This window comes from Megascapheus bottae, unplaced genomic scaffold (genome assembly GCF_031878675.1).
Source record: "Megascapheus bottae isolate mThoBot1 unplaced genomic scaffold, mThoBot2.hap1 HAP1_SCAFFOLD_467, whole genome shotgun sequence".
NCBI classification, from domain to species: domain Eukaryota; kingdom Metazoa; phylum Chordata; class Mammalia; order Rodentia; family Geomyidae; genus Megascapheus; species Megascapheus bottae.
In genome coordinates, this window is record NW_028327351.1 from 37561 (window position 1) to 50073 (window position 12513).

Below are 12513 nucleotides of genomic sequence, written 5' to 3' on the forward strand. Positions count from 1 at the left end.
AGAGTCTCACGGCTTTGTATTGCCCGGGCTGGCCCTCAGGTCTCAGCCTCCTGACTAGGATTACAGGCATGAGCTACCACGCTGGCTCCACTGCTGTTTTTCCAGGAAGGTGCCAAGTGAAAGACCCACAGGCCAGGTGGGGTGTGTTAGGAGGTTAACTCTAGGTGTCCTCAGGTGCTAGCTTAAGGAGAGATTTCATTTGGTGCTTTTGTTTCTGGTTCTAGGTTAGACAAGAAAAGGAAAGGTTTAGATAGTTCCTCAGGAAAGGAAAGCTGAGGAACTAACGGGGCATCTTTTAAATCTCTCACCTGCATAGAGAAGATTAGGGAAGCAGCAGTGGCTGCTCGAGTGGAATCGTCTGCCAATTGGGGGCAAATTAACCCCTTTCTAGAGAAGAGCCTTCAGGGACATGGGCTCTCTGCCCAGGATGCCTGAGGGAGACCCACAGATGCAGAGGAAGCCGAGAAGTTACTCTCAGTGCACATGGGTGAGGGAGTGTTGGGGACAGAAACAAGTTCTTTGCAGGACAATTCTCAAAAGAGGGACACAGCATGACATTTATCTGGGAATCACACTATTTCCCCCCTCCAAGCCCTGCTTACTGACAATCCTTCCTAGTCCTCAATAATTCCAAATCTCCTGTGTCTTTTTCCTCTTGTTCTTTCTCCAGCAGCATGTCCGGTGTCTGTACCTAACCTGAGCCTGAACCCGATTGCCTCTGGAAGTCCTTTCACACACCTGCAATTTCACACTGCAGCGCCAGGCCCAGCATGTGCTGGGTCACTGATGAAGCAGCCTCCCCTTCCCCGACCCACAGTGGCTGCAGCATTCCCTCCTCAGGGGGGCCCTCGGGTGAGGCCTGCTTTCCCCAGCACAGCTGTGGTGTCTGGAGGAAGAAGTTACAACTTGAGTGGGGCAGGCCCTTCCAGTGGCACTGTGGAAATGGGGACAGGAGGAAGGCCAGCAGTGCCCCTGCCTAACCAGACAGTTATTCTCACTCAGGCTCCTCTCATTTGGAATGTCCCTCCTGGGACCTTCAGCCCAGCAGGCCGGGCTCCATTTCTCTTGCCGGGTCCTGACACCCATGCTCCAGTGACTGTCCCCACCAATGGACAGAGGCAGGCTGCCCAAGACAGCTTGTTCATGGGCCTAGGCCCTGTAGCCACACTACCAGAATCCAAGCAGGCTCCCATCATGCCCTCAGTTCGCCATCTGGGACCTTGGTCACAGAGGCCCTGTGCAGAGGGCAGTGTACACACTCGCCAGGCCAAGCCTTCGCCTCCCAGTGTCTATCAGAACTTTCGGCGCTGGCAGCAATTCAAGACCTTGGTCCGGAAGAGACTTCCACAGACTCCTGACATGGAAGCACTTGCCTGCTTCTTCATGTGAGTGCCTCCTCTGGGAAGCAGGAGCTCTGCTGGAGCTCAGGAATGGGGATCACTACCAAAAGGGCCAGGGAAGTTCTGAGCCTTCCGGCAGCTGCAGAGAAAAACACACATAGAAATAGTACTGTCACACCAGGGCAAGAAAAGCACCTTACCTCTCTCCACCACGGTGCCCTGGTGAGTGGACTAACCTTAGTTTTCAGGAAGGATCAGCTCATAGAGAATTCCCACAGAAGGCCTGGTATAAAGGGTGCCACAGTGTGCATTTAGGGTCATCCTGTGTATGTGCCACTTAGCTTAGTCCATCAGACAAACTTGTGGAACTGGTCGTGCAAACCAGACATTCTCCCAGTCCAAAGGATGGAATTCTCAGATTCCGGAGCTGGCAGATCCCATGGCTGCATCATGTGTGCCATCCAGGGCTGAGAGGCAGCTTTGGTTGCTCTTCCTGTCTCTCCAAGGGCACTGTCCTGTCCTGGGATTGCCATCTCCATGACAGCACCTAATCTAGGCTGACCTATGGCCCTGTCTCCCAACACCATTATTACTAGAATAAGGATCCAACATGTCAGTTCTGAACAACAAACTCATTGTCTAATTCTACACACATTAACCAAAAGCACTCACAGGCACATGAGGGAGCACTGTCCTTGCTACTGATTTCTGTGGTCAGTAAGGGAGAACTAGAAATAAGAGCCCACCCTGGAGCAGGGCAGGGGTGAGGAGAACCAAGTCATAGACTGGGCTGGGTCAACTGGGGGTGGAGGGGCACCTGTGGACTGTGACTGACCCTGATGAATTGCAGCCCAGTGCTTCGGTCCCTGGCCCGGCTCAAGCCCACCATGTCCCTGGACGAGGGCCTGTGGAGAGGCCTTCAGGAATGGGAGTGCCTAAGCAATTATGACCGCATGAGCTACCACGAGATGGCAGCCAAGTGAGTGAGGGAACTTGACGAGGGTATGTGGTGGGGGAGGACAGGGATCACACACCTGGGCCTAGTGGGGCTCATCACTCACACTGCCGGGAAGGGTATGGACGTGCCTAAAAGTCCTCCTCTCCTGACACATTTCTGAGTGGCACAGTCTACCCAAGGTGTGAGCTGTGGCCTAGTGGAGTCCTCACAAACCCTGTATCTCTGGTGTCTGATCTAACCCCGCCAGAGGGGTTGAGGGTCAGATTAGGAGAAGAAATCAGCCAATAAGTGGTCACTTCAAAAACTGGGAATTGTGCAAAGAAAAATGTTGCTCTAGAAGTTGGTGGCTCATGATTCTGTGGCGACAATCCCTGCTCTGCAGACTCAAAGATTAAATTCAGCTCTTTGTTCTCTCCATCAGTCACAATCTTGATCAGCTTCTGACAGTCTCCTCCTGTGGGTAGGAGCAGGGCCAGAATAGGCCTCAAAGATGGGTCACTCAAAGCCCTTCCTGGGTTTCTTGGTCCCATGCAAGCCCTGAAGGATATAAAACTTCCCTGACCTTTTTTGTAAAAAACATTTTTATTGCTATTATATACACACGGGATCAGTAACGTAAGTCAAATAAAGAGGGCATTTTTTTGGACAATGTCACTCCTTCCCTCACTGACATCTGATTTTCACCAGCAACCTTCTGGGACTAGACAAGTACCTCAGAGTACAGCTCCCGCTCCACCCATGCTCTCCTTCTGGGAAATAGCATCGGGTTAATCTCCCTGTCAGCTCAATGGGTGCCTCCTTCATTCCCAGGTTCATGGAATTTGAGGCTACAGAGGAGATGGACAATTCAAAGATGACGGGGATAACCCATTTCCAGGGCCAGCCTCCTGCAATCCCACTGAACCAAGATTCTCCAAGGCCCTCACCCCTTGACATTCTCCAGCAGCCAGGTAGAGTCTTTAAGTGTAGGAGTCCATGGCATAAGGTGGCCAAAGGATTCTGGAAGAATTCAGCCACCCCCACAGCTCCTATTTCAGAAGAAGCAATTTCTCTTACGATTGAAGCAAATAATTCCTCTACAGCCTGAGGGTTCTGATGTGCTTATTATGGAACTCGTTATTATTGGGGATATGTATGTAGCTTCTTGTTCCACTGTCCTGGTACCCTGGCCCACAGCTGCTTAGGATCAGGGATTAGATAAGGAGAGCAGCAGGGTCTCAGTGTCTCTGAATTTGGTCCCACATGGCTGCCCTACAAATTCCTATGTTGCAGTGCCTTTTCTTGCTCCAGTGTCTATGATGGCCTTGGTCTGGCATAGTTCTAGTAATCTCTGCTCCTCAGCAATCTTGGGGTGTTCATTTCCCCATCCATGCATTGTCTTGTTTTCCTCTCTTTTAGAGGGCAACTCCACCAAGAATGGTCTCAAGGGTCAGTCTACCAAGCCACCAGCATCCACAGGCCAGAAGCCACCAGAGACCAAGGCACCTGAGGAGATCCCCTCTGAAGCCATGGAGGAATACATGGCCATCATGGATTGGCTGGAGGGCCTTCCAGAAATGTCCACTCTCAAGTCTGAGGGGACAGCCAAAGAGGAGGAAATGAAACAACAGGATGTCGATGACATGTGTTCAGATCCAGAGCTCCTGAGCCTCATTGACCAGCTCTGCTCCCGGGAGGATTTCATGGCAAATGTGGGCTCCATCTCCAGCTCTGCTTTCTGCTAGTTTCCCTGGCCCTTGGAAGTCAGCATGATCTCCTGGCTCTGTGTGTGTGTGTGTGTGTGTGTGTGTGTGTGTGTGTGTGTGTGTGTGAGAGAGAGAGAGAGAGAGAGAGAGAGAGAGAGAGAGAGAGAGAGAGAGAGAGAGAGAGAGGGGGGAGGGACCAGGGGTGGAGGGAGGGCAGAGAGAAACACTCAGTTTCTGTGCTGTGGACCAGATGGGGGAGGTCATTCCTTCCTGTCTTCTCAAAGTCCCCTTGGTACTGATTGCTCCTTTATACACACACTCACACATCGTCACCCTCTTCCTTTGGCTCGCAGGTAGAGGCCATCATTCATCCCACATTCCTGGAAGGAGTGCTTTCCTCCAAACCAGAGCTGGATCTTGTGGCCCTCATTGAGGAGCTGGAACAGGAAGAAGGACTCACCCCTGACCAGGTGACCACAGGAAGCTGGTGGATGGGGAGGGGAATGAAAGGCGGTACTACCGGAAGGGAGGGGCCTTGGGACTCTGGGGAGTCATGGCTTTTGAGGTTATTCCTGGTGGTAGATATGGATGTGGACAAGGCATTGGAGAGCCAGGGAGGGGCTAAGCATGCAGAGCTGGAAAGAGACCCAGAGGAGAGGTGGCAAGCACAAGTGTGTCTCTGCAACCAAGAGAGGTGACACCTCCAGTTGGGCCTCTTCCAGCCAAATGCAAAGAGTCACTACTCATTTCCTCCTCCCACAGATAGTACAGAAACGACTTGGGGCACCCGAAGGAGCCTTGGGAGTCTGTGAGTTGGCCACCTGCCAAGGTGCAGCTAGGAATGACCAGAGCCTCCAACAAGCAGTCAGTGCAGATAACAGCAAGGTGCAAATCGTTTCCAGTGATGATCAGAGCTATGGTGGCACTGCTGAAGAGCAGCTGATGCCTGACACTGGTGTCTTCCAGGGGGGTCAAGGGTGTCCTTCACCGGGGGCCACCCTGTCCACGGCTTCTCCCCATGGATATGGATCCCAACCCCAGCATCTGGGGTCTGGAGATGCCGTGAATTGCACGGAAGAGTCTCCTGGGACTCCATGCAAGCTAGTAGGGGACAAGATGGTAGACAAGGAAAGTGTCTCCAGTCTGGCTTCCTTGCTGGGCTCTGAGTACCATCTCCTACCCTGGGGAATATCACAGAGCCCTAAATCTTCCACCATTCTCCTCTGCTCTGGACACCAGGCCCCCAGGCCGCCTTTGTCCAAGAGAAGAGGCGGCAGTCTAGACCCCTCTCCACCTGCCAAGTTCAAGGAAAGAGCTTGCCTTGAAGTCTCATGTGTCCTGGAAAGGAATTCCCACCCTGGGCCTTGCCTTGAGGAATCTGCAAAGCAGGACTTGACATTGGGGCTTCTTCAGCCCTCACAGCCTCAGAAGAGAAAGCACGAGGCACTGGATGGTCAGCAGAAGAAGAGGAAGAAGAAAAAATATCGAAGCCAGTTGGGACCTGAGTGAGATCTCACTTGGATTGCATTCTACAACCTACTAAGGAAAAATGCTGATTCAGGGCTCCGTAGTGTAGCAAAGGAAGGAGGTGGGCAGTGGGATAGTGGAAATGAAGGGAGGGTGCAGTGAGCCTGATGGGGAGGGAGTTTTATGTGAAGGGAGGGATTTGCAGAGTAAATAAAGAGAATTTGGTTGGAATCTGTCCTCTGAATAGCTGAGCTGGTGTCTGGGTTGTCCATAGAATGAGGGGGATGAGCAAGTGAAGATTGGGAGCTGTCAGGATCTTCAGCTCCAAGTTTTCCACACACTCCTCAAATTCTTCCATGCAGATCAGTCCACTGCTCCTGGGAGCAGACAGACTGGAATCTCACTGCTATCTGGTTCATAACCTTCTCTCCAGGCCTTACCCTCCTTAAGAGGTCCTTATGTGTACAGCATCTCTTGACCCAAGAACATCTATTAGGGGAGTCTGTTTTATGCTTTGCAGCCTCCATGCCCTTTTCTAGTTCTCTGAATTTGGATCTTGAGATGACCTGCATTTTACTGAGTTTCTTTCCACTGCCCTAATTGGGCCCATGGCTTGGCTGAACAAGTTCTCAACTAGCCAGGGTCTTCCCCAGTAGCTCTTGGGGAAGACAAGTGCTGGCCTGAGAGGATGTAGCTGCATCTTTCTAGGGGATCTTTGGCTGACAACCCCAGCAAGGACTCTTCCTCATTTAGGAAGAGACCATGCTCTCTGGCTGTGATGAAGAGGGACCAGCTCTTGGGCATGCCTTGTGGTGGCTGCCCTTTCATTTGTACTCAGAGTAACTAGAGATTCTCCTAATCTATGGACTCTGGGAAGGATTGCTGAGAGTCCCTTGTTTGGGGAAACTTGGCCAGGATGTCTCAACTTGGGGAAATAGCTGTAAATTGTCCCAAGATTCAAGAGCTTTGATATAATTGGCCATCACTAGGCAAAGGTTCCACAGGTCTTAGAGCACCGTGGGAAATGTGTCAGGGCTCATTCTCAGGACTGACAGCAGGGGTTGCTGAAAAGCAACATCATACTTCTGTGGATCCTTGAACGGATTTTATGTCCAAGAGAATGTCTTCACTTGGAGTGTTAATGGTACAAATCCCTCTTTGTAGCCACGCTTTCAAGAGCCATAACTGCCTAGCATGTTTTCTAAAGGTTCTTAAGAAGCTCTTTTCTGAATCCTCAGTTGTGAGAGTATCATCTATGCTTTCTCTGTAAACTTTGTGGACTGTGCAAAAGCGCTGACTATAAAGTTTATGTTCATTTCTCCAAAGATCAAATTCTACCTGTATACTATAATCTTTAGAAGGTCCTGTGTCTTAGAGTTCATTGAAATATCACATTTCTGTCCTTTTATGAAGCATGTTTGCAAAAATATATTGGGATTGAAAGATGGTTTCTGAGGGCCAGAAGCGTGGCCTGGTGGTAGAGTGCTCGCCTAGCACACACAAAGACCCAGGTTCAATTCGTTGGTACCACATACACAGAAAAAGCCAGAAGTGGTGCTGTGGCTCAAATGGTAGAGCACTAGCCTTGAGGAAAACCCAAGGAGAATGCTGAGTTCAAGACCCAGGACTGCCACACACAAAAAATGGTCTCTGTCAATAAGAATAAACTACAGGGAAATTTCATATGTGAGGGCAAGGTCATGCATTCCCAATGAATGTAAGAAATGAGTTGAGAAATTGTCCCATTTTTTTTAATCAAGAAAAATAAGCAAATAATTGATCTCATTTCACTTTTAGTTAAAATCACTAATTTGTTAGGCACAGTGGCTCTTGCCTATAATCCTAGCTAAGCAGGAGGCTGTGATTCAAGCTAGTAGGAGCATGAGTCTCATATGTCCAATTAACCACCAAAAAAAGGGGGAAATGATGCTGTGTTTCAAAGTGTAGGGCACTAGGCTTGTCTCACAGAGAACCAGAGCAGCACATATGTCCTTAGTTGAAACCATATGACTAGTCAAAAAAGAAAAAAAGGCACTAAATTTGCAGGCCATGTAGCTGGGAAATGTATTACTAGTGTCTCTCTCACTAGCTCTGCTGTGGAGAGACTCAGGATGTGTGTCAACATGGTAATAGTTGCACACAGTTCATGGCCTATTTGTCTAGGTCATGAGGGCTGCCTTTGCAGTAAAAACTAACTCCTCCCTTAGACCTGAAGATATCTAAGAGATGACTGGAACAAGACAACATATTGACTTGTCTATCTTCCAGTTTTATCTTTGTCCCTGTGGCCTTAACCCATTCTATAAAGACACCTAACAGATATCGTGGTCAATAATAGTAGCTCAGTAAACTTGTGAAAAAGCAAGCCACCTAATTCCTGAAATATCTCCACCTATGCCCAGAAAACACATGACAACTCCTCCTTTTATTAGCCTATTCTCTATTTGTAACTCACCAACTTGCTAGAGTGGAGAGGCTGATTTCTGGGAAGGGGATCACATGTGTGTGTTCCTTGGCCAGTCAGTAAATTTTGTTCGTGCTGATGTGGTGATGCATACCTATATTTCCAGCAACTTGAGAAGCTTGAAGCTGGAGAGAAGGTATGAACCTCAGGAAAATCGCTAAGATGGAATAGGAACAAAACCAGCAAGAACAATAAAAAAAGAAGACCTACAAACAGAAAAGGTATTAAGTTTATGGCTTAAGTGGTGGAGCACTTGTCTAGCAAGCGTAAGTCCCTAAGTTCAATCCTTTAAACCATTATCCATTCAAAAGTGCATTCCTCATTCTGCCTCTTGAGTCATTGGTTTTTATCAAGAACCTGGAGAATGTAAGGTTTTTCTTTGTTTTACTCCTGGAGTCTGCTACCATCTAACTGATCCAGTACAGGTTCTCTTCCTTCATGTTGTGTTGAAGGAGACATCCAAAAGCAGAAACCATACACTCCAATGCATACCTCTGTGACTTCAGTGTTGCAAATAAAGCCAGATGAGAGATGCCCAAACATTCAATGTGTCTACCAGAACAGATCAAATTAAAGATCCAAATAAAACTAAAATATGGAAATATGGAATAATAGGTAGCAATTAAAATCCATAAAATGTAAAAGATAAATGGAACAATCAATGAAATAAAACTTTTTTTGTGGTACTCTTCACTGTTTAGGCAGCTGACCTCTGAGGGTCAAGAGTCTAAGTCAGCTCTCACAGGAAAGTAGGTGAGCGTATTCTCTTCATTTAGTCTCCCCAAGAGCAAAAAGCAGAGGTGTGGCTCAAGTGGTGGAGCGCTTGCCTTGAGCCTAAAACTGAAAAAAATCCTGAAGGTAAAACATGTGTGGTCACAGCTCTCAAGTGGTGAACCAATTGCCTAGTACACATGAGGTATAGTGTTCAATCCCCAGGGCAACTGCACACACTAAATCTCTTCCTTTTCCTTTCTAGTCTGCCTCTTGGTTCATTATAATGAACGAGTCCAGCCTGTTTCCACCCATTCTCCTAACACTTAGTGCTGAAAATCCTAGAGAGGAAAAGCGCCAGGAGAAACTGGGTCCCCTCTGCTGAGAGGCCACCCACTTCCTGGTCACCTCTCATTGAGTTTCTGCTCTGCCCCTTCTCTTTCTCTTTCCAGTGGAATCACAGAGCCCTCTGTGCTTACTTCCCTCACTTCTGTTCCCAGACTCTCGGTCTCCAGGCAGGAGGCCAACTGCAATTTGACCATCTCCATCCATCACCTAGAAGTCTTCAGGACAAGATAATCAGCCATGGTCCATGGTGGAACCACCCTGACACAGATCAGAGGCCTATGAGAAGTCCCCCCACTCCATGACTGTGGGTTCAGAGACATGAGTCTCTCATGCTTTGTGGATACCCTTTAATTAGGACTTTGCAGACACCCACTCATTTATCTTTCCAAATACTTGGGGACAGCTAATGCAGCTGTCACCCTATCTTCCAAACTGGGCTCCAAATTGCCTGTTACCAGAGACTCCCCCATTGGCTGGCCAGTGGCCTAACCTTAAGATGTGTGGGCTGACTGATTTACAGTCAAAAACCTCAATTGTCTACTGAACTCTGGCCTCACCAGCCTTTAACAATGGCTGTCCTTGGCCTGCATTCAGGAGCTTTGATTTTAGTATTCTTACAGATTTAAACAATTTTCTCCAATGAAACGGCAGAGTCCAATGGCAGGTCCCATATGCTCAAGCTTTTGTTCTTACATTCTAAACCTTCTCTCTCTTCATCCCATCCTACCTCACAAATTGTTCTTTGTTGCCCCCTCTCCTCAAACTCTAAAACATTGCCCAAACCACCTCTATCTCCATCTAGTCTTTTGAACTTTCACTCTGCCACTGAGCCTCCTCCTTATCCACTCCACTCCATCCTTCTCCTCCCACTCCTTCTACCCCCACACCTGAGAACTTCCAGTCTCTACCTCCCAATCACCTTCTGCTCAGCTCCTCCCTCTACCTTGCTCCCCTCTCCCCTCCTCTCTTCCCTTCCATTCCTGCCCACCACTCCCTCTAAAATGTCTCATATGTTTCCCCTTCATGAGGTAGCAGGACAGGACAGACCCTCCTGAGTCCATGTTCCTTTCAGCCTAAACAAGATGGATTCTGTTAGACAAAGACTGAAGTCATTTTCAAGCACTCTGCTCCATTATAAAAAAGCAGTTTACCAGGATTATGAAATTGTACTCTCTCACCTGGCATGATATTCAGCATGTTCTTAGCTAGACCAGACAAGAAAGAATGCATTTTAGGGCCAGGAGCATGGCCTGGTAGTAGAGTGCTTGCCTAGCCCTGGGTACCACAAACACAGAAAAAGCTGGAAGTGCTGCTGTGGTTCAAGTGGCAGAGCGCTAGCCTTGAGCAAAAAGTGTCCAAGGACAGTGCATAGGCCCTGAGTTTAAGCCCCAGGACTGGGAAGAAAGAAAGGGGGGGGTAGAGGAGAAGGGAGAGAGGGAAGGAGGGAGCATTTTAAGGTCGGACAGGGCTCACACCTATTGGATAAACAAACAGATTGCCTGCTTTCCCTCTCCCCTCTAGAAAGAGGCTAATCTCACAACCAACTTCCCACTGGAATTATCAGAACAATGCCAGTGATTCTGAAAACCTTGAGTTCATGGTTACCTGTCTAGTGATGGGCATGCATCAAAACACCCACTTGAGAGTCAGTTATGAAAACCTTAAGGAAGTCATCCAAGACCCCCATGAAAGCCCTGACCTCTTCCTTAACCACTTCTCAGAGGCAATTAGTATATTAATGCTAATGCTGATTCCACAGAGGGCACCCCACTCCTTCATGTTCACTTTATGAGCCAGTGCATACCCAACAAAAGGAGAAAGTTACAGCCCCTGGAAAAGGGGCTTTCCACCCCCCAGAATGAGCTTTTACACTTGGCTTTGAACAGTATTAATGGCAGGGAGGAGAAAGTTAAAAAGGAGCAAGAACAGGAAAGACAGCAGAGAAAGAAGGACACTCAACAGCTAATGGCCACCTTCCAAAAGACCCAGGCCACCATCCCCAGGGCTGCTGGTCTCAGACCTTCCCTCTCAGCTGCAAGGGGGTGGGGACCAGCCTCCTGGGCCTCACTTTGGGTGCAGTAAATGGGACACAGGGCCAAGGAAAGTCTGAGTCTAAAGCCTCCTACCAAGGCCTGCCCTAGCTGTGGACAATGGGGACACAGGAAATGTGAGCATCCTGCGGCCGGCCTTGCTCTGGGTGGACCTCCTGGTCTCCATGCTTCCCTGCCACCTGGTCCCATGCCCTGATACAATGAGGAGGCTCAGGTTCCTGGCTCCAAGCTGAGCCTTCACTTGACTCTATAGAACTCTGGGGCAAAGGGGTGGTAGCAGGAGAAAATGTTTATCTTCTTCAGGACACTGGGATGTCACTATCACATCTAACTTCTTGGAGAGTTCCCTCCACTCCCTCAGATTCAAGCCCCTCCATACTCCCGCTGTTTCCTTCTTGCTTGGAAACTTAACTCTCAGTCATTCCTTTCTGATTATGCCTTAATGTCCTCTGCCTTTATTAGGAAAGGGTCTGCTTTCTAAACTTGTTTCCTTATACCTAACCCGCTAAAATTCACCACTATTTTCCTCCTCTAGATGAAACCAGACTCCGGTGAACCTCCCCCCCCCAGCCCCCTATCCTCCACCTTCCTTGCCTTCCTCCCTGGTGAAAATCACAGAGGTTCAAGGGCCAGGCCCAGTGCCATACCACTCAAGTCTCCTTGAAGTGCAATCTCTGCCAGTGGTACCGAGTAGTGGAACATTTGAGACACAATGAATTAATGCATCCAGAGCATTAATGCTCTCCATCACCTGCTTGGACAGAGAAGTCTGACGTGGGTTAGACTATCCCCATGGGTCCTTTTCACTGCAGTGGACACACATATGGAAGAGGGGTGAGGGTTGGCAGGAGGAGTATGGAATCACCTGCATGCCACAACAGTGGCTGTGGAACAATCAGGGAGATGGCAGCACTCTCACAGGTAAATGCCTTACCTCTCTCTGACCAGAGATTTAGGGACTAAGGATGCACTTGGCATCAAGAATCCCATTCCAAGCAGCGCCTGGTGGCTCACACCTGTAATCCTAGCTACCCAGGAGACTGAGATATGAGGATCACAGTTCAAAGCCAGCGCCGGCACTGAAGTCCCTGAGACTGGTATCTCCAATTAATCACCAGAAAACCAGAAGTAGCACTGTGGCTCAAGGGGTAGCGCGGTAGCCTTGAGCTGAAGAGCTCAGGGACAGTGCCCAGGTCCAGAGTTCAAGCCCCATAACCCGGGGGGAGGGGGGAGTCGCCCCCCCACGCCCCGAGCGCGCCTGCGCACACCACACTGGCCATGCAGACGCCCCGTGGTGGGTCTCAGGGATCCAATGGAGCACCAGCTCCTGACCTTTGAGTCACCCATTTGGGACGACACCCAAATTCCCGGGACCAGAACTCCAGCCAAGTAGGAGAGGAGCAATCTCAAGGGGAGCATAGGCACAGACTCTCCCTAGACCTTCCGCGGTCCCCGGAAAATCCAGGGTCCCAGCTCCACCCTGGGCTAG

General features: G+C 49.3%; 1 protein-coding gene across 1 annotated transcript; it reads left to right on the plus strand.

Moving 5' to 3' along the window:
* Positions 1 to 996: 996 nt before the first annotated feature.
* On the plus strand, positions 997 to 5660 carry LOC150040017 (NUT family member 2G-like). Its single transcript, XM_090327447.1, has 7 exons — positions 997 to 1385; positions 2191 to 2319; positions 3109 to 3248; positions 3697 to 3989; positions 4337 to 4453; positions 4746 to 4868; positions 5397 to 5660. Exons 1-7 carry the CDS (start codon positions 1144 to 1146, stop codon positions 5490 to 5492), a joined length of 1140 nt encoding a protein of 379 aa, XP_090183573.1. The 5' UTR covers positions 997 to 1143; the 3' UTR covers positions 5493 to 5660.
* The last annotated feature ends 6853 nt before the right edge of the window (positions 5661 to 12513 follow it).